General features: G+C 49.7%; 1 protein-coding gene across 1 annotated transcript in view; it reads left to right on the forward strand.

Moving 5' to 3' along the window:
* The window catches only part of LOC109885052 (voltage-dependent L-type calcium channel subunit alpha-1F-like), a 147,989-nt gene that overhangs the window by 41,056 nt on the left and 84,539 nt on the right, over window positions 1-22,394 (forward strand). The window contains 2 exon segments of the mRNA XM_031793359.1: window positions 2,936-3,075; window positions 15,378-15,532. Of these exon segments, the coding sequence (XP_031649219.1) occupies window positions 2,936-3,075; window positions 15,378-15,532 (295 nt within the window).

Consider the following 22,394-nt stretch of genomic DNA (forward strand, 5'->3'; position numbering starts at 1 on the left):
GTTGTTAGTATTCTGAGTCATCTAGTTGTTAGTATTCTGAGTCATCTAGTTGTTAGTATTCTGAGTCATCTAGTTGTTAGTATTCTGAGTCATCTAGTTGTTAGTATTCTGAGTCATCTAGTTGTTAGTATTCTGAGTCATCTAGTTGTTAGTATTCTGAGTCATCTAGTTGTTAGTATTCTGAGTCATCTAGTTGTTAGTATTCTGAGTCATCTAGTTGTTAGTATTCTGAGTCATCTAGTTGTTATTAATCTTCAGCTCCGTTCAACCCATCTTTCCCACAACACCATCCATGTTGGATTTCTACTTCTATTTCCATTGTCACGTTCTGACCTTAGTTCTTGTGTGTTTTCCTTGTTTTAGTGTTGGTCAGGGCGTGAGCCGGGTGGGCATTCTATGTTGTGTGTCTAGTGTGTCTATTTCTATGTTTGGCCTGATATCGTTCTCAAGCAGATGTTAGTCATTGTCTCTGATTGGGAACCATATTTAGGTAGCCTGTTTTGTGTGGGTGGTTGTTTCCTGTCTTTGTGTTTTCTGCTCCAGTTAGGACTGTTTCGGTGTTCACATTTATTGTTTTGTATTCTGTTCATGTTTGAGTTACCTTATTAAAATAACATGAACTATAACCACGCTGCGTTTTGGTCAGCCTCTCCTTCCCAGGAAGAAAGTCGTTACAGTCGTTATGTTTGAACTGTTTCATAAACGTTCTGAACCTTTCTATTCCCAGAATAAACTTGTTTTGTTTGTTGCTAAAAGTATTAGTATATTATTATTAAATCAAATGTATTTATAAAGCCCTTCGTACATCAGCTGATATCTCAAAGTGCTGTACAGAAACCCAGCCTAAAACCCCAAACAGCAAGCAGTGCAGGTGTAGAAGCACGGTGGCTAGGAAAAACTCCCTAGAAAGGCCAATACCTAGGAAGAAACCTAGAGAGGAACCAGGCTATGTGGGGTGGCCAGTCCTCTTCTGGCTGTGCCGGGTAGAGATTATAATACAAGACTATGACTTTTCAGATCACCTGGTAGTGCTACCTGCAAGGTTAGCTCCAGGTAAATGTTGCAATTCTTCCGCCATTCACGGACGTGTGACCAAAAAACAAGCTACATATGGACAGTACCAAAATACATGATCTAATGACTCTGCCTCTTCACCGCAAAATCTGCAGATCTGGGAAGGTTGTATCACCCAAATATCTCTCGGTCTTGTTGGTTCCAAACTTCTTCCATTTAAGAATGATGGAGGCCACTGTGTTCTTAGGGACCTTCAATGCTGCAGGCATGTTTTGGTACCCTTCCCCAGATCTATTGCCTTGATACAATCCTGTCTCGGAGCTCTACGGACAATACCTTCGACCTGATGGCTTGGTTATTGCTCTGACATGCACCTGTCAACTGTGGAACCTTACATAGACAGGTGTGTGCCTTTCCAAATCATATCAATCAATTGAATTTACCACAGGTGGACTCCAATCAAGTTGTAGAAACATCTCAAGGATGATCAATGAAAACAGGAAGCACCTGAGATCAATTTTAAATCTCATAGCGAAGGGTCTGAATACTTAAATAGGGTATTATTGTTTTTAATCTTTAATACATTTGCAAACATTTCTAAAAACTGTTTTCGCTTTGTCCTTATCGGGGTATCGTGTGTAGATGGCTGAGGAAATGTTTTTATTTAATGCATTTTAGAATAAGGCTGTAACGTTACAAAATGTGGAAAGAGTCAAGGGGTCTGAAGGCCCTGTTTCAATCTAGAAGAGTCAATAGGGTGATTGTATATGAAGTAGGGACACGTGTGTGTGTGTGTGTGTGTGTGTGTGTGTGTGTGTGTGTGTGTGTGTGTGTGTGTGTGTGTGTGTGTGTGTGTGTGTGTGTGTGTGTGTGTGTGTGTGTGTGTGTGTGTGCATGTTTGAGGTAGTGTCTCTGTGTGTGTGTATGTATCCCGTGTGTGTGTGTGTGTCTCAGGTCTGGGTAGTGTGTGTGCCAATCCATCCAGACAAAGAGTTACGGAGAGACAGAGAGAGGGATAATGGCAGACTGGTAATCCTGTGAAAGGCTCACTAACTCCTTTGTCTACGAGCAAACATATTCTACAGTCCTCTCCTCTACTACCAAACAAACACATTCTACAGTCCTCTCCTCTACTACCAAACACATTCTACAGTCCTCTCCTCTACTACCAAACATATTCTACAGTCCTCTCCTCTACGAGCAAACACATTCTACAGTCCTCTCTCTGGGTTGGCTCAAGACTAACTGTACTGTCTACTGTTGAATAATATTCAGTAAAAAGATGTAGAAACTACCTCACACGCTCTCTCACAAAGCCCCTCTCATAGACTGGTCCTTTCAGCCAGATCTCTCACAAAGCCCCTCTCATAGACTGGTCCTTTCAGCCAGATCTCTCACAAAGCCCCTCTCATAGACTGGTCCTTTTGAGCCAGATCTCTCACAAACCCCCTCTCATAGACTGGTCCTTTCAGCCAGATCTCTCACAAAGCCCCTCTCATAGACTGTTCCTTTCAGCCAGATCTCTCACAAAGCCCCTCTCATAGACTGGTCCTTTTGAGCCAGATCTCTCACAAACCCCCTCTCATAGACTGTTCCTTTCAGCCAGATCTCTCACAAAGCCCCTCTCATAGACTGGTCCTTTCAGCCAGATCTCTCACAAAGCCCCTCTCATAGACTGGTCCTTTCAGCCAGATCTCTCACAAAGCCCCTCTCATAGACTGTTCCTTTCAGCCAGATCTCTCACAAAGCCCCTCTCATAGACTGTTCCTTTCACTTTTTACATTTGCGTAATTTAGCATACACTCTCATCGTACTTAAAAAAAAAAAAAAAAGTATGTTGTTCCTGCCTGGTGGAAAGGTTGAATTCACAGATGTAACGTCTGATATTGTTTCTTTGTTTTTTTGTCTCTTCTTTCTCCAGGAACAAGTGGAATATGTGTTTCTGATTATCTTCACCATCGAGACCTTCCTGAAGATCTTGGCTTACGGCTTAGTGATGCACCCCAGCTCCTACATTCGCAACGGATGGAACCTGCTGGACTTTGTCATTGTCATCGTCGGGTAAAACAGAATGGTCATTTTACCTGCTCCAACTCCTATTGTTAGAATCGGCCACTACCTCTTAAGGTTGTCTTCTCCCCTTTTTCATTTTTACCATGTTCTATCTCTCCTCCATCTCTCTCCTCAATCTCTCTCCTCCATCTCTCCTCCATCTCTCCTCCATCTCTCTCCTCCATCTCTCCTCCATCTCTCTCCTCAATCTCTCCTCCATCTCTCTCCTCCATCTCTCCTCCATCTCTCTCCTCAATCTCTCCTCCATCTCTCTCCTCCATGTCTCCTCCATCTCTCTCCTCCATCTCTCCTCCATCTCTCTCCTCCATCTCTCTTCCATCTCTCTCCTCCCTCTTTCTCCTCCATCTTTCTCCTCCAACTCTCCTCCATCTCTCTTCCATCTCTCTCCTCAATCTCTCCTCCATCTCTCTCCTCCATCTTTCTCCTCCATCTCTCTCCTCCATCTCTCCTCCATCTCTCTCCTCAATCTCTCCTCCATCTCTCTTCTCGGTCTCAACTGTTCCTTGTTTATTTATTAACTTCATCTCTTCTCACTATTCCCTCTATCATTATGATATAGAATATCATCAGGTTGACTTCCCCACGTATCTCTCCTCCATCTCTGCTCCTCTCCTCCATCTCTGCTCCTCTCCTCCTCTCCTCCATCTCTGCTCCTCTCCTCCTCTCCTCCATCTCTGCTCCTCTCCTCCTCTCCTCCATCTCTGCTCCTCTCCTCCATCTCTGCTCCTCTCCTCCTCTCCTCCATCTCTGCTCCTCTCCTCCATCTCTGCTCCTCTCCTTCATCCCTCCATCTTTGCTCCTCTTCTCCATCTCTCCATCTCTGCTCCTCTTCTCCATCCCTCCATCTCTGTTCCTCTCCTCCTCTCCTCCATCCCACCTCCTCTCCTCCATCTCTGCTCCTCCTCCTCCATCTCTGCTCCTCTCCTTCATCCCTCCATCTCTGCTCCTCTCCTTCATCCCTCCATCTCTGCTCCTCTTCTCCATCCCTCCATCTCTGCTCCTCTCCTTCATCCCTCCATCTTTGCTCCTCTTCTCCATCTCTCCATCTCTGCTCCTCTTCTCCATCCCTCCATCTCTGTTCCTCTCCTCCTCTCCTCCATCTCTCCTCCTCTCCTCCATCTCTGCTCCTCTCCTCCATCTCTGCTCCTCTCCTTCATCCCTCCATCTCTGCTCCTCTCCTCTATCCCTCCATTTCTCCTCCTCTCCTCCAGCCCTCCATCTCTCCTCCTCTCCTCCAGCCTCCATCTCTCCTCCTCTCCTCCAACCCCCCCTCCTCTCCTCCAACCCTCCATCTCTCCTCCTCTCCTCCAACCCCCTCCTCCTCCTCCAGCCCTCCATCTCTGCTCCTCTCCTCCATCCCTCCATTTCTCCTCCAGCCCTCCATCTCTCCTCCTCTCCTCCTCCTCCTCATCTCCTCCATCTCTTCCCTTTGCTCTCTCTCCTGCTTATGGTTAATCTGGATCTAGAATGATCGGGCAGTCTCTGGTACACAAACCCATCCCCCTCCCTTTCTCTCTCTCTCCTCTCCCTCCTCTCCATCTCAGTTTCCCTTTCCCCTCCCTTTCTTCTTTCTCTCCCATCTCACTGCCTCTCTTTCTCCCTCCCCTGTCCCTGTTTGTCTCTAATATCTGACCCAGACTCCCTGGCTTTTCCTCTCCTCCCTCTCTCTCGCTCTCTCTCTCTCTTTCTCTCTCTCTCTCTCTCTCACTCTCTCTCTCTCTCTCTCTCTCTCGCTCTCTCACTATCTCTTCTCCTCCCTCTTTCTCTTTCTCTCTCTCTCTCTCTCTCTCTCTCTCTCTCTCTCTCTCCTCTCTCTCTCTCTCTCTCTCTTTTTCTCTCTCTTGCTCTCTCACTATCTCTTCTCCTCTCTCTCTCTTTGTCTATCAGTGGGCTTAAAGCTCCTTAGTGGATACATGTTGATGGGAATCAGTCTGCAATTGCAAAAACACTATAGGGCACAACAACAAAGCAATAACAAATAAAAATACCATTGTACAATACGGCCCTATGAAGCAGGCTATCCTGATCTCAGTCTGGGGTAGACAACTCCTCCTGATCTCAGTCTGGGGTAGACAACTCCTCCTGATCTCAGTCTGGGGTAGACAACTCCTCCTGATCTCAGTCTGGGGTAGACAACTCCTCCTGATCTCAGTCTGGGGTAGACAACTCCTCCTGATCTCAGTCTGGGGTAGACAACTCCTCCTGATCTCAGTCTGGGGTAGACAACTCCTCCTGATCTCAGTCTGGGGTAGACAACTCCTCCTGATCTCAGTCTGGGGTAGACAACTCCTCCTGATCTCAGTCTGGGGTAGACAACTCCTCCTGATCTCAGTCTGGGGTAGACAACTCCTCCTGATCTCAGTCTGGGGTAGACACTCCCTGATCCTGGTAACTCCTCCTGATCTCAGTCTGGGGTAGACGACTCCTCCTGATCTCAGTCTGGGGTAGACGACTCCTCCTGATCTCAGTCTGGGGTAGACGACTCCTCCTGATCTCAGTCTGGGTAGACGACTCCTCCTGATCTCAGTCTGGGGTAGACGACTCCTCCTGATCTCAGTCTGGGTAGACGACTCCTCCTGATCTCAGTCTGGGGTAGACGACTCCTCCTGATCTCAGTCTGGGGTAGACAACTCCTCCTGATCTCAGTCTGGGGTAGACAACTCCTCCTGATCTCAGTCTGGGGTAGACAACTCCTCCTGATCTCAGTCTGGGGTAGACAACTCCTCCTGATCTCAGTCTGGGGTAGACAACTCCTCCTGATCTCAGTCTGGGGTAGACAACTCCTCCTGATCTCAGTCTGGGGTAGACAGCTCCTCCTGATCTCAGTCTGGGGTAGACAGCTCCTCCTGATCTCAGTCTGGGGTAGACAGCTCCTCCTGATCTCAGTCTGGGGTAGACAGCTTCCTCCTGATCTCAGTCTGGGGTAGACAACTCCTCCTGATCTCAGTCTGGGGTAGACAACTCCTCCTGATCTCAGTCTGGGGTAGACAACTCCTCCTGATCTCAGTCTGGGGTAGACAACTCCTCCTGATCTCAGTCTGGGGTAGACAACTCCTCCTGATCTCAGTCTGGGGTAGACAACTCCTCCTGATCTCAGTCTGGGGTAGACAACTCCTCCTGATCTCAGTCTGGGGTAGACAACTCCTCCTGATCTCAGTCTGGGGTAGACAACTCCTCCTGATCTCAGTCTGGGGTAGACAACTCCTCCTGATCTCAGTCTGGGGTAGACAATTCCTCCTGATCTCAGTCTGGGGTAGACAACTCCTCCGATCTCAGTCTGGGGTAGACAACTCCTCCTGATCTCAGTCTGGGTAGACAACTCCTCCTGATCTCAGTCTGGGGTAGACAACTCCTCCTGATCTCAGTCTGGGGTAGACAACTCCTCCTGATCTCAGTCTGGGTAGACAAACTCCTCCTGATCTCAGTCGGGGGTAGACAACTCCTCCTGATCTCAGTCTGGGGTAGACAGCTCCTCCTGATCTCAGTCTGGGGTAGACAACTCCTCCTGATCTCAGTCTGGGGTAGACAACTCCTCCTGATCTCAGTCTGGGGTAGACAACTCCTCCTGATCTCAGTCTGGGGTAGACAATTCCTCCTGATCTCAGTCTGGGGTAGACAACTCCTCCTGATCTCAGTCTGGGGTAGACAACTCCTCCTGATCTCAGTCTGGGGTAGACAACTCCTCCTGATCTCAGTCTTGGGTAGACAACTCCTCCTGATCTCAGTCTGGGGTAGACAACTCCTCCTGATCTCAGTCTGGGGTAGACAAGCTCCTCCTGATCTCAGTCTGGGGTAGACACTCCTCCTGATCTCAGTCTGGGGTAGACAACTCCTCCTGATCTCAGTCTGGGGTAGACAACTCCTCCTTATCTCAGTCTGGGGTAGACAACTCCTCCTTATCTCAGTCTGGGGTAGACAACTCCTCCTGATCTCAGTCTGGGGTAGACAACTCCTCCTGATCTCAGTCTGGGGTAGACAACTCCTCCTGATCTCAGTCTGGGGTAGACAACTCCTCCTGATCTCAGTCTGGGGTAGACAACTCCTCCTGATCTCAGTCTGGGTAGACAACTCCTCCTGATCTCAGTCTGGGGTAGACAACTCCTCTACTCTCTGGGTAGACAACTCCTCCTGATCTCAGTCTGGGGGTAGACAACTCCTCCTGATCTCAGTCTGGGGTAGACGACTCCTCCTGATCTCAGTCTGGGGTAGACGACTCCTCCTGATCTCAGTCTGGGGTAGACGACTCCTCCTGATCTCAGTCTGGGGTAGACGACTCCTCCTGATCTCAGTCTGGGGTAGACGACTCCTCCTGATCTCAGTCTGGGTAGAAGACTCCTCCTGATCTCAGTCTGGGGTAGACGACTCCTCCTGATCTCAGTCTGGGGTAGACGACTCCTCCTGATCTCAGTCTGGGGTAGACGACTCTCCTGATCTCAGTCTGGGGTATAGACACTCCTCCTGATCTCAGTCTGGGGTAGACAACTCCTCCTGATCTCATCTGGGGTAGACAACTCCTCCTGAGCTCAGTCTGGGGTAGACAACTCCTCCGATCTCAGTCTGGGGTAAGACAAGCTCCTCCTGATCTCAGTCTGGGGTAGACAGCTCCTCCTGATCTCAGTCTGGGGTAGACAGCTCCTCCTGATCTCAGTCTGGGGTAGACAGCTCCTCCTGATCTCAGTCGGGGTAGACAGCTCCTCCTTATCTCTCTGGGGTAGACAATCCTCCTGATCTCAGTCTGGGGTAGACAACTCCTCCTGATCTCAGTCTGGGGTAGACAACTCCTCCTGATCTCAGTCCTGGGGTAGACAACTCCTCCTGATCTCAGTCTGGGGGTAGACAACTCCTCCTGATCTCAGTCTGGGGTAGACAACTCCTCCTGATCTCAGTCTGGGGTAGACAACTCCTCCTGATCTCAGTCTGGGGTAGACAACTCCCTGATCTTCAGTCCTGGGGTAGACAACATCACTCCTGATCTCAGTCTGGGGTAGACAACTCCTCCTGATCTCAGTCTGGGTAGACAACTCCTCCTGATCTCAGTCTGGGGTAGACAACTCCTCCTGATCTCAGTCTGGGGTAGACAACTCCTCCTGATCTCAGTCTGGGGTAGACAACTCCTCCTGATCTCAGTCTGGGGTAGACAACTCCTCCTGATCTCAGTCTGGGGTAGACAACTCCTCCTGATCTCAGTCTGGGGTAGACAACTCCTCCTGATCTCAGTCTGGGGTAGACAACTCCTCCTGATCTCAGTCTGGGGTAGACAACTCCTCCTGATCTCAGTCTGGGGTAGACAACTCCTCCTGATCTCAGTCTGGGGTAGACAACTCCTCCTGATCTCAGTCTGGGGTAGACAACTCCTCCTGATCTCAGTCTGGGGTAGACAACTCCTCCTGATCTCAGTCTGGGGTAGACAACTCCTCCTGATCTCAGTCTGGGGTAGACAACTCCTCCTGATCTCAGTCTGGGGTAGACAACTCCTCCTGATCTCAGTCTGGGGTAGACAACTCCTCCTGATCTCAGTCTGGGGTAGACAACTCCTCCTGATCTCAGTCTGGGGTAGACAACTCCTCCTGATCTCAGTCTGGGGTAGACAGCTCCTCCTGATCTCAGTCTGGGGTAGACAACTCCTCCTGATCTCAGTCTGGGGTAGACAGCTCCTCCTGATCTCAGTCTGGGGTAGACAACTCCTCCTGATCTCAGTCTGGGGTAGACAACTCCTCCTGATCTCAGTCTGGGGTAGACAACTCCTCCTGATCTCAGTCTGGGGTAGACAACTCCTCCTGATCTCAGTCTGGGGTAGACAACTCCTCCTGATCTCAGTCTGGGTAGACAACTCCTCCTGATCTCAGTCTGGGGTAGACATCCTCCTGATCTCAGTCTGGGGTAGACAACTCCTCCTGATCTCAGTCTGGGGTAGACAACTCCTCCTGATTCGAGTCTGGGGTAGACAACCTCCTCCTGATCTCAGTCTGGGGTAGACAACTCCTCCTGATCTCAGTCTGGGGTAGACAACTCCTCCTGATCTCAGTCTGGGGTAGACAACTCCTCCTGATCTCAGTCTGGGGTAGACAACTGCCTCCTGATCTCAGTCTGGGGTAGACAACTCCTCCTGATCTCAGTCTGGGGTAGACAACTCCTCCTGATCTCAGTCTGGGGTAGACAACTCCTCCTGATCTCAGTCTGGGGTAGACAACTCCTCCTGATCTCAGTCTGGGGTAGACAACTCCTCCTGATCTCAGTCTGGGGTAGACAAACTCCTCCTGATCTCAGTCTGGGGTAGACAACTCCTCCTGATCTCAGTCTGGGGTAGACAACTCCTCCTGATCTCAGTCTGGGGTAAGACAACTCCTCCTGATCTCAGTCTGGGGTAGACAACTCCTCCTGATCTCAGTCTGGGGTAGACAACTCCTCCTGATCTCAGTCTGGGGTAGACAACTCCTCCTGATCTCAGTCTGGGGTAGACAACTCCTCCTGATCTCAGTCTGGGGTAGACAACTCCTCCTGATCTCAGTCTGGGGTAGACAACTCCTCCTGATCTCAGTCTGGGGTAGACAACTCCTCCTGATCTCAGTCTGGGGTAGACAACTCCTCCTGATCTCAGTCTGGGGTAGACAACTCCTCCTGATCTCAGTCTGGGGTAGACAACTCCTCCTGATCTCAGTCTGGGGTAGACAACTCCTCCTGATCTCAGTCTGGGGTAGACAACTCCTCCTGATCTCAGTCTGGGGTAGACAACTCCTCCTGATCTCAGTCTGGGGTAGACAACTCCTCCTGATCTCAGTCTGGGGTAGACAACTCCTCCTGATCTCAGTCTGGGGTAGACAACTCCTCCTGATCTCAGTCTGGGGTAGACAACTCCTCCTGATCTCAGTCTGGGGTAGACAACTCCTCCTGATCTCAGTCTGGGGTAGACAACTCCTCCTGATCTCAGTCTGGGGTAGACAACTCCTCCTGATCTCAGTCTGGGGTAGACAACTCCTCCTGATCTCAGTCTGGGGTAGACAACTCCTCCTGATCTCAGTCTGGGGTAGACAACTCCTCCTGATCTCAGTCTGGGGTAGACAACTCCTCCTGATCTCAGTCTGGGGTAGACGACTCCTCCTGATCTCAGTCTGGGGTAGACGACTCCTCCTGATCTCAGTCTGGGGTAGACAACTCCTCCTGATCTCAGTCTGGGGTAGACAACTCCTCCTGATCTCAGTCTGGGGTAGACAACTCCTCCTGATCTCAGTCTGGGGTAGACAACTCCTCCTGATCTCAGTCTGGGGTAGACAACTCCTCCTGATCTCAGTCTGGGGTAGACAACTCCTCCTGATCTCAGTCTGGGGTAGACAACTCCTCCTGATCTCAGTCTGGGGTAGACAACTCCTCCTGATCTCAGTCTGGGGTAGACAACTCCTCCTGATCTCAGTCTGGGGTAGACAACTCCTCCTGATCTCAGTCTGGGGTAGACAACTCCTCCTGATCTCAGTCTGGGGTAGACAACTCCTCCTGATCTCAGTCTGGGGTAGACAACTCCTCCTGATCTCAGTCTGGGGTAGACAACTCCTCCTGATCTCAGTCTGGGGTAGACAACTCCTCCTGATCTCAGTCTGGGGTAGACAACTCCTCCTGATCTCAGTCTGGGGTAGACAACTCCTCCTGATCTCAGTCTGGGGTAGACAACTCCTCCTGATCTCAGTCTGGGGTAGACAACTCCTCCTGATCTCAGTCTGGGGTAGACAACTCCTCCTGATCTCAGTCTGGGGTAGACAACTCCTCCTGATCTCAGTCTGGGGTAGACAACTCCTCCTGATCTCAGTCTGGGGTAGACAACTCCTCCTGATCTCAGTCTGGGGTAGACAACTCCTCCTGATCTCAGTCTGGGGTAGACAACTCCTCCTGATCTCAGTCTGGGGTAGACAACTCCTCCTGATCTCAGTCTGGGGTAGACAACTCCTCCTGATCTCAGTCTGGGGTAGACAACTCCTCCTGATCTCAGTCTGGGGTAGACAACTCCTCCTGATCTCAGTCTGGGGTAGACAACTCCTCCTGATCTCAGTCTGGGGTAGACAACTCCTCCTGATCTCAGTCTGGGGTAGACAACTCCTCCTGATCTCAGTCTGGGGTAGACAACTCCTCCTGATCTCAGTCTGGGGTAGACAACTCCTCCTGATCTCAGTCTGGGGTAGACAACTCCTCCTGATCTCAGTCTGGGGTAGACAACTCCTCCTGATCTCAGTCTGGGGTAGACAACTCCTCCTGATCTCAGTCTGGGGTAGACAACTCCTCCTGATCTCAGTCTGGGGTAGACAACTCCTCCTGATCTCAGTCTGGGGTAGACAACTCCTCCTGATCTCAGTCTGGGGTAGACAACTCCTCCTGATCTCAGTCTGGGGTAGACAACTCCTCCTGATCTCAGTCTGGGGTAGACAACTCCTCCTGATCTCAGTCTGGGGTAGACAACTCCTCCTGATCTCAGTCTGGGGTAGACAACTCCTCCTGATCTCAGTCTGGGGTAGACAACTCCTCCTGATCTCAGTCTGGGGTAGACAACTCCTCCTGATCTCAGTCTGGGGTAGACAACTCCTCCTGATCTCAGTCTGGGGTAGACAACTCCTCCTGATCTCAGTCTGGGGTAGACAACTCCTCCTGATCTCAGTCTGGGGTAGACAACTCCTCCTGATCTCAGTCTGGGGTAGACAACTCCTCCTGATCTCAGTCTGGGGTAGACAACTCCTCCTGATCTCAGTCTGGGGTAGACAACTCCTCCTGATCTCAGTCTGGGGTAGACAACTCCTCCTGATCTCAGTCTGGGGTAGACAACTCCTCCTGATCTCAGTCTGGGGTAGACAACTCCTCCTGATCTCAGTCTGGGGTAGACAACTCCTCCTGATCTCAGTCTGGGGTAGACAACTCCTCTGATCTCAGTCTGGGGTAGACAACTCCTCCTGATCTCAGTCTGGGGTAGACAACTCTCCTGATCTCGTCTTGGGTAAGACAATCTCCTAGATCTCAGTAGGGGGTAGACAACTCCTCCTATCTCAGTCTGGGGTAGACAACTCCTCCTGATCTCCAGTCTGGGTTAGACAACTCCTCCTGATCTCAGTCTGGGTAGACAACTCCTCCTGATCTCAGTCCTGGGGTAGACACTCCTCCTGATCTCAGTCTGGGGTAGACAAGCCTCCTCCTGATCTCAGCTCTGGGGTAGACAACTCCTCCTGATCTCATCTGGGGTAGACAACTCCTCCTGATCTCAGTCTGGGGTAGACAGCTCCTCCTGATCTCAGTCTGGGGTGGACAACTCCTCCTGATCTCAGTCTGGGGTAGACACTCCTCCTGACTCAGTCTGGGGTAAGACAAACTCCTCCTGATCTCAGTCTGGGGTAGACAACTCCTCCTGATCTCAGTCTGGGGTAGACAACTCCTCCTGATCTCAGTCTGGGGTAGACAACTCCTCCTGATCTCAGTCTGGGGTAGACAACTCCTCCTGATCTCAGTCTGGGGTAGACAACTCCTCCTGATCTCAGTCTGGGGTAGACAACTCCTCCTGATCTCAGTCTGGGGTAGACAACTCCTCCTGATCTCAGTCTGGGGTAGACAACTCCTCCTGATCTCAGTCTGGGGTAGACAACTCCTCCTGATCTCAGTCTGGGGTAGACAACTCCTCCTGATCTCAGTCTGGGGTAGACGACTCCTCCTGATCTCAGTCTGGGGTAGACGACTCCTCCTGATCTCAGTCTGGGGTAGACGACTCCTCCTGATCTCAGTCTGGGGTAGACGACTCCTCCTGATCTCAGTCTGGGGTAGACGACTCCTCCTGATCTCAGTCTGGGGTAGACGACTCCTCCTGATCTCAGTCTGGGGTAGACGACTCCTCCTGATCTCAGTCTGGGGTAGTACAAACTCCTCCTGATCTCAGTCTGGGGTAGACAACTCCTCCTGATCTCAGTCTGGGGTAGACAACTCCTCTGATCTCAGTCTGGGGTAGACAACTCCTCCTGATCTCAGTCTGGGTAGAAAACTCCTCCTGATCTCATTCTGGGGTAGACAACTCCTCCTGATCTCAGTCTGGGGTAGACAGCTCCTCCTGATCTCAGTCTGGGGTAGACAGCCTCCACTCTCTGATCTCAGTCGGGGGTAGACAGCTCCTCCTGATCTCAGTCTGGGGTAGACAGCTCCCTCTGATCTCAGTCTGGGGTAGACAACTCATCCGATCTCAGTCTGGGGTAGACAACTCCTCCTGATCTCAGTTCTGGGGTAGACAACTCCTCCTGATCTCAGTCTGGGGTAGGACACTCCTCCTGATCTCAGGTCTGGGGTAGACAACTCCTCCTGATCTCAGTCTGGGGTAGACAACTCCTCCTGATCTCAGTCTGGGGTAGACAAACTCCTCCTGATCTACCGTCTGGGGTAGCAACTCCCTCCTGATCTCAGTCTGGGGTAGAACAACATCCTCCTGATCTCAGTCTGGGGTAGCAACTCCTCCTTGATCTCAGTCTGGGGTTAGACAAATCCTACTCCCTGATCTCAGTCCTGGGGTAGACAATTCCTCCTGATCTCCAGTCGGGGGTAGACAATTCCTCCTGATCTCAGTCTGGGTAAGACAACTCCCTCCTGATCTCAGTCTGGGGTAGGACAACTCCTCCTGATCTCAGTCTGGGGTAGACAACTCCTCCTGATCTCAGTCTGGGGTAGACCAACTCCTCCTGATCTCAGTCTGGGGTAGACAACTCCTCCTGATCTCGGTCTGGGGTAGACAACTCCTCCTGATCTCAGTCTGGGGTAGACAAACCCTGATCTCAGGGGAACTCCTCCTGATCTCAGTCTGGGGTAGACAGCTCCTCCTGATCTCAGTCTGGGGTAGACAACTCCTCCTGATCTCAGTTCTGGGGTAGACAACTCCTCCTGATCTCAGTCTGGGGTAAGACAACCCTCCTGATCTCAGTCTGGGGTAGACAATTCCTCCTGATCTCAGTCTGGGGTAGACAACTCCTCCTGATCTCAGTCTGGGGTAGGACAACTCCTCCTGATCTCAGTCTGGGGTAGACAACTCCTCCTGATCTCAGTCTTGGGTAGACAACTCCTCCTGATCTCAGTCTGGGGGTAGACAACTCCTCCTGATCTCAGTCTGGTAACAGTCCTCCTGATTCAGTCTGGGTAGGACAACTCTCCTGATCTCAGTCTGGGGTAGACAACTCCTCCTGATCTCAGTCTGGGGTAGACAAACTCCTCCTTATCTCAGTCTGGGTAGACAACTCCTCCTTATCTCAGTCTGGGGTAGACAACTCCTCCTGATCTCAGTCTGGGTAGACAACTCCTCCTGATCTCAGTCTGGGTAGACAACTCCTCCTGATTCAGTCTGGGTAGACAACTCCTCCTGATCTCAGTCTGGGGTAGACAACTCCTCCTGATCTCAGTCTGGGGTAGACAACTCCTCCTGATCTCAGTCTGGGGTAGACAACTCCTCCTGATCTCAGTCTGGGGTAGACAACTCCTCCTGATCTCAGTCTGGGGTAGACAACTCCTCCTGATCTCAGTCTGGGGTAGACAACTCCTCCTGATCTCAGTCTGGGGTAGACAACTCCTCCTGATCTCAGTCTGGGGTAGACAACTCCTCCTGATCTCAGTCTGGGGGTAGACAACTCCTCCTGATCTCAGTCTTGATGTGTGTCATGTCAAGGTGTTGGCTAAAGCACAAGCTGACTTGACCACCAGGCTATACTTGACTACCAGACTATACTTAACTACCAGGCTATACTTGACTACCAGACTATACTTAACCACCAGACTATACTTGACTACCAGACTATACTTGACTACCAGGCTATACTTGACTACCAGGCTATACTTGACTACCAGGCTATACTTGACTACCAGACTATACTTGACTACCAGGCTATACTTGACTACCAGACTATACTTAACTACCAGGCTATACTTGACTACCAGGCTATACTTGACTACCAGACTATACTTGACTACCAGACTATACTTGACTACCAGACTATACTTGACTACCAGGCTATACTTGACTACCAGGCTATACTTGACTACCAGGCTATACTTGACTACCAGGCTATACTTGACCACCACTTTACTGCGCTGTAATTTTTCCTAGGTAATGGTGTTGAGTATGTGTTATTCAGTAGGCCATCTAACTCAGGTGATGATGGTGGTGATGAAGAGTATCTGTTACTCAGTAGGCCATCTAACTCAGGTGATGATGGTGGTGATGATGATGATGATGATGATGGCGATGATGATGTGTTATACTGTAGGCCATCTAACTCAGCTGATGATGTGTGTTCCAGGCTGTTCAGTGTCGTCCTGGAGACGATGACCCATAAGGCCACTGGGGAGGCTGCGTCGACCCACCATGTGCCAGGGAAGCCTGGAGGTCTGGACGTCAAAGCTCTCCGAGCCTTCAGAGTACTGAGGCCCCTACGGCTGGTCTCAGGAGTACCTAGTGAGTAGAGGGGGGAGTGGGTTGTGTGTTTGCGAGTGTGAGTGAGTGAGTGCGTCTGAGGGAGGTCGTGCACGTACATGTCTGTACCTATGCATGTGTTGTAGGTGTAAACTATTCCAACGAACAAATCCTTTCAGGAGAAGAAGATGTTTTACAGTGTTTGTGATTCCATTACATAGCAGAAGCAGAAGAGAACTGGTTTTGTGTAAAGGCAGGGTTGTGTAGTTGTAATCTTTCACGGACAGATTTGCGTAAACTGGTATTGTAGAATCTGTCGGGAATGGAATGGGACACGTGGTCTAAGGAGCAACATTACTTCTGGTGTTTGGGGGTTTTGGATAAATCACAATTTTGCAGGTGCTGCCCTTTCGTACGGATGAAGGGAACATTCGCCACCTAACTTTTAAATCAAATCAAATCAAATCAAATTTATTTGTCACATACACATGGTTAGCAGATGTTAATGCGAGTGTAGCGAAATGCTTGTGCTTCTAGTTCCAACAATGCAGTAATAACGAACAAGTGATCTAACTAACAATTCCCCAAAAAACTACTGTCTTATACACAGTGTAAGGGGATAAAGAATATGTACATAAGGATATATGAATGCGTGATGGTACAGAGCAGCATAGGCAAGATACAGTAGATGATATCGAGTACAGTATATACATATGAGATGAGTATGTAAACCAAGTGGCATAGTTAAAGTGGCTAGTGATACATGTATTACATAAGGATGCAGTCGATGATATAGAGTACAGTATCTACGTATGCATATGAGATGAATAATGTAGGGTAAGTAACATTATATAAGGTAGCATTGTTTAAAGTGGCTAGTGATATATTTACATAATTTCCCATCAATTCCCATGATTAAAGTGGCTGGAGTAGAGTCAGTGGCATTGACAGTGTGTTGGCAGTAGCCACTCAATGTTAGTGGTGGCTGTTTAACAGTCTGATGGCCTTGAGATAGAAGCTGTTTTTCAGTCTCTCGGTCCCAGCTTTGATGCACCTGTACTGACCTCGCCTTCTGGATGACAGCGGGGTGAACAGGCAGTGGCTCGGGTGGTTGATGTCCTTGATGATCTTTATGGCCTTCCTGTAGCATCGGGTGGTGTAGGTGTCCTGGAGGGCAGGTAGTTTGCCCCCGGTGATGCGTTGTGCAGACCTCACTACCCTCTGGAGAGCCTTACGGTTGAGGTTGCCATACCAGGCGGTGATACAGCCCGCCAGGATGCTCTCGATTGTGCATCTGTAGAAGTTTGTGAGTGCTTTTGGTGACAAGCCGAATTTCTTCAGCCTCCTGAGGTTGAAGAGGCGCTGCTGCGCCTTCCTCACGATGCTGTCTGTGTGAGTGGACCAATTCAGTTTGTCTGTGATGTGTATGCCGAGGAACTTGCTACCCTCTCCACTACTGTTCCATCGATGTGGATGGGGGGGTGTTCCCTCTGCTGTTTCCTGAAGTCCACAATCATCTCCTTAGTTTTGTTGACGTTGAGTGTGAGGTTATTTTCCTGACACCACACTCCGAGGGCCCTCACCTCCTCCCTGTAGGCCGTCTCGTCGTTGTTGGTAATCAAGCCTACCACTGTTGTGTCGTCCGCAAACTTGATGATTGAGTTGGAGGCGTGCGTGGCCACGCAGTCGTGGGTGAACAGGGAGTACAGGAGAGGGCTCAGAACGCACCCTTGTGGGGCCCCAGTGTTGAGGATCAGCGGGGAGGAGATGTTGTTGCCTACCCTCACCACCTGGGGACGGCCCGTCAGGAAGTCCAGTACCCAGTTGCACAGGGCGGGGTCGAGACCCAGGGTCTCGAGCTTGATGACGAGCTTGGAGGGTACTATGGTGTTGAATGCCGAGCTGTAGTCGATGAACAGCATTCTCACATAGGTATTCCTCTTGTCCAGATGGGTTAGGGCAGTGTGCAGTGTGGTTGAGATTGCATCGTCTGTGGACCTATTTGGGCGGTAAGCAAATTGGAGTGGGTCAAGGGTGTCAGGTAGGGTGGAGGTGATATGGTCCTTGACTAGTCTCTCAAAGCACTTCATGATGACGGATGTGAGTGCTACGGGGCGGTAGTCGTTTAGCTCAGTTACCTTAGCTTTCTTGGGAACAGGAACAATGGTGGCCCTCTTGAAGCATGTGGGAACAGCAGACTGGTATAGGGATTGGTTGAATATGTCCGTAAACACACCGGCCAGCTGGTCTGCGCATGCTCTGAGGGCGCGGCTGGGGATGCCGTCTGGGCCTGCAGCCTTGCGAGGGTTAACACGTTTAAATGTCTTACTCACTTCGGCTGCAGTGAAGGAGAGACCGCATGTTTTCGTTGCAGGCCGTGTCAGTGGCACTGTATTGTCCTCAAAGCGGGCAAAAAAGTTGTTTAGTCTGCCTGGGAGCAAGACATCCTGGTCCGTGACTGGGCTGGGTTTCTTCCTGTAGTCCGTGATTGACTGTAGACCCTGCCACATGCCTCTTGTGTCTGAGCCGTTGAATTGAGATTCTACTTTGTCTCTGTACTGGCGCTTAGCTTGTTTGATAGCCTTGCGGAGGGAATAGCTGCGCTGTTTGTATTCAGTCATGTTACCGGACACCTTGCCCTGATTAAAAGCAGTGGTTCGCGCCTTCAGTTCCACACGAATGCTGCCATCAATCCACGGTTTCTGGTTGGGGAATGTTTTAATCGTTGCTATGGGAACGACATCTTCAACGCACGTTCTAATGAACTCGCACACCGAATCAGCGTATTCGTCAATGTTGTTGGCTGACGCAATACGAAACATCTCCCAGTCCACGTGATGGAAGCAGTCTTGGAGTGTGGAGTCAGCTTGGTCGGACCAGCGTTGGACAGACCTCAGCGTGGGAGCTTCTTGTTTTAGTTTCTGTCTGTAGGCAGGGATCAACAAAATGGAGTCGTGGTCAGCTTTTCCGAAAGGGGGGCGGGGCAGGGCCTTATATGCGTCGCGGAAGTTAGAGTAACAATGATCCAGGGTCTTTCCACCCCTGGTTGCGCAATCGATATGCTGATAAAATTTAGGGAGCGATTGTGGAGCTCCTCGTTCTAGCATTTTCTTGATCTCTTAACAGGTATGAATCTTGAACTTCACCAAAGACTTTAAGTTCTCTGTTCAGCGAGATTAGTGTTTGTGTACACCAACCAAGAAGCTAATCTTTTGGAATAGTGTCTGTGATTCATCACATTGTGGCAACAATGGCAGCACAGGCCTGTACACTTCTGTGTAGTTGTATGTAACTGAAGAGAAGACTGTATAGTTCTGTGTGGTTGTATGGAGCTGAAGAGAAGACTGTATAGTTCTGTGTAGTTGAAGAGAAGACTGTATAGTTCTGTGTAGTTGTATGGAGCTGAAGGGAGACTGTATAGTTCTGTGTAGTTGAAGAGAAGACTGTATAGTTCTGTGTAGTTGTATGGAACTGAAGAGAAGACTGTATAGTTTTGTGTAGTTGAAGAGAAGACTGTATAGTTCTGTGTAGTTGTATGGAGCTGAAGGGAGACTGTATAGTTCTGTGTAGTTGTATGGAGCTGAAGAGAAGACTGTATAGTTCTGTGTGGTTGTATGGAGCTGAAGAGAAGACTGTATAGTTCTGTGTGGTTGTATGGAGCTGAAGAGAAGACTGTATAGTTCTGTGTAGTTGAAGAGAAGACTGTATAGTTCTGTGTAGTTGTATGGAGCTGAAGGGAGACTGTATAGTTCTGTGTAGTTGTATGGAGCTGAAGAGAAGACTGTATAGTTCTGTGTAGTTGAAGAGAAGACTGTATAGTTCTGTGTAGTTGAAGAGAAGACTGTATAGTTCTGTGTAGTTGTATGGAGCTGAAGGGAGACTGTATAGTTCTGTGTAGCGTGGTTGGATCTGTTCTCCATGGTTGACTGCTAACTAAAGCCTCCAGAGACTTGGCTGTTGTTCGTTCCCACACAAGAACTTGACTCATGTTGCGCTCCTAAGGCCATGCCATGCTATATAAACAGTTAGAGGGACCAGGCTCTACGACACACATGGACACGCACGCATGCACGCAAACATGCAGACGCGCACATGCTATGACACACGCACACATACACAGGAGGTGATGACAGACACATGTAGAGAGGACCAGGAGGTGATGACAGACACGTAAAGAGGACCAGGAAGTGATGACAGACACATGTAGAGAGGACCAGGAGGTGATGACAGACACGTAAAGAGGACCAGGAAGTGATGACAGACACATGTAGAGAGGACCAGGAGGTGATGACAGACACATGTAGAGAGGACCAGGAGGTGATGACAGACACGTAAAGAGGACCAGGAAGTGATGACAGACACATGTAGAGAGGACCAGGAGGTGATGACAGACACATGTAGAGAGGACCAGGAGGTGACGACAGACACATGTAGAGAGGACCAGGAGGTGATGACAGACACATGTGGAGAGGACCAGGAGGTGATGACAGACACATGTAGAGAGGACCAGGAAGTGATGACAGACACATGTAGAGAGGACCAGGAGGTGATGACAGACACATGTAGAGAGGACCAGGAGGTGATGACAGACACATGTAGAGAGGACCAGGAGGTGATGACAGACACATGTGGAGAGGACCAGGAGGTGATGACAGACACATGTGGAGAGGACCAGGAGGTGATGACAGACACATGTAGAGAGGACCAGGAGGTGATGACAGACACATGTGGAGAGGACCAGGAGGTGATGACAGACACATGTAGAGAGGACCAGGAGGTGATGTCAGACACATGTGGAGAGGACCAGGAGGTGATGACAGACACATGTAGAGAGGACCAGGAGGTGATGACAGACACATGTGGAGAGGACCAGGAGGTGATGACAGACACATGTAGAGAGGACCAGGAAGTGGTGACAGACACATGTAGAGAGGACCAGGAGGTGATGACAGACACATGTAGAGAGGACCAGGAGGTGATGACAGACACATGTAGAGAGGACCAGGAGGTGATGACAGACACATGTGGAGAGGACCAGGAGGTGATGACAGACACATGTAGAGAGGACCAGGAGGTGACGACAGACACATGTAGAGATGACCCGGAAGTGATGACAGACACATGTAGAGAGGACCAGGAGGTGATGACAGACACATGTAGAGAGGACCAGGAGGTGATGACAGACACACCTAGAGAGGACCAGGAAGTGATGACAGACACATGTGGAGAGGACCAGGAGGTGATGACAGACACATGTAGAGAGGACCAGGAGGTGACGACAGACACACGTAGAGATGACCCGGAAGTGATGACAGACACATGTAGAGAGGACCAGGAGGTGATGACAGACACACCTAGAGAGGACCAGGAGGTGATGACAGACACATGTAGAGAGGACCAGGAGGTGATGACAGACACACCTAGAGAGGACCAGGAGGTGACGACAGACACACGTAGAGATGACCCGGAAGTGATGACAGACACATGTAGAGAGGACCAGGAGGTGATGACAGACACACCTAGAGAGGACCAGGAGGTGATGACAGACACATGTAGAGAGGACCAGGAGGTGATGACAGACACATGTAGAGAGGACCAGGAGGTGATGACAGGTGCTTCTACACCTGCATTGCTTGCTGTTTGGGGTTTTAGGCTGGGTTTCTGTACAGCACTTTGAGATATCAGCTGATGTACGAAGGGCTATATAAATACATTTGATTTGATTTGATTTGATTTGGTGACAGACACACCTAGAGAGGACCAGGAGGTGATGACAGACACATGTAGAGAGGACCAGGAGGTGATGACAGAAGTTTGAACAACTACAATCTCTCATTATCAAAATAACATTGACTCACAAATGACTGCTTTGTACTTCTTTGAATTGTGTGTGTGTGTGTGTGTGTGTGTGTGTGTGTGTGTGTGTGTGTGTGTGTGTGTGTGTGTGTGTGTGTGTGTGTGTGTGTGTGTGTGTGTGTGTGTGTGTGTGTGTGTGGGGGTGTGTGTGTGTTGTAGCCTTTGAGTAAAACATCTTGCTCTGAAGGTCTGGAGATCGTATTGAACTCCATGATGAAGGCCATGCTGCCCCTGCTCCACTTTGTGTGTGTGTATGTGTGTGTGTGTATGTGTGTGTGTATATGGGTGTGTGTATAAGTGTGTGCTCACCCCACACAAGAATGCATTAGCTAGCGCTAGTTGGCTGTGCCTGCGCCAAAACTCAGATATTTTCTATCCTGTAGCTCTTGTTCTCCATCTTATTTTTAAACGTGTTCCGCACTTTTATTTCTACGACTGATCAAAACTATTTCTCTCATATTTCTCAAATTGCTGTATCGAATCGCAATACATAGAATCAATTCCCAGACCTTAAGGACATGATTTATTCCTGTGTGTCTACTGACCAGTGTGTTGACTAGTGTGTTGACCAACTAGTGTGTTGACCAGTATGTTGACTAGTGTGTTGACTAGTGTGTTGACCAGTATGTTGACTTGTGTGTTGACTAGTGTGTTGACCAGTGTGTTGACTAGTGTGTTGACTAGTGTGTTGACCAGTGTGTTGACTTGTGTGTTGACCAGTGTGTTGACCAGTGTGTTGACTAGTGTGTTGACCAGTGTGTTGACTAGTGTGTTGACCAGTATGTTGACTAGTGTGTTGACTAGTGTGTTGACCAGTATGTTGACTTGTGTGTTGACTAGTGTGTTGACCAGTGTGTTGACTAGTGTGTTGACTAGTGTGTTGACCAGTGTGTTGACTTGTGTGTTGACCAGTGTGTTGACTAGTGTGTTGACTAGTGTGTTGCCCAGTATGTTGACTAGTGTGTTGACAAGTTTGTTGACTAGTGTGTTGACCAGTATGTTGACTTGTGTGTTGACCAGTGTGTTGACTAGTGTGTTGACCAGTGTG

The sequence above is a fragment of the Oncorhynchus kisutch genome, linkage group LG17 (genome assembly GCF_002021735.2).
Source record: "Oncorhynchus kisutch isolate 150728-3 linkage group LG17, Okis_V2, whole genome shotgun sequence".
NCBI classification, from domain to species: Eukaryota; Metazoa; Chordata; class Actinopteri; order Salmoniformes; family Salmonidae; genus Oncorhynchus; species Oncorhynchus kisutch.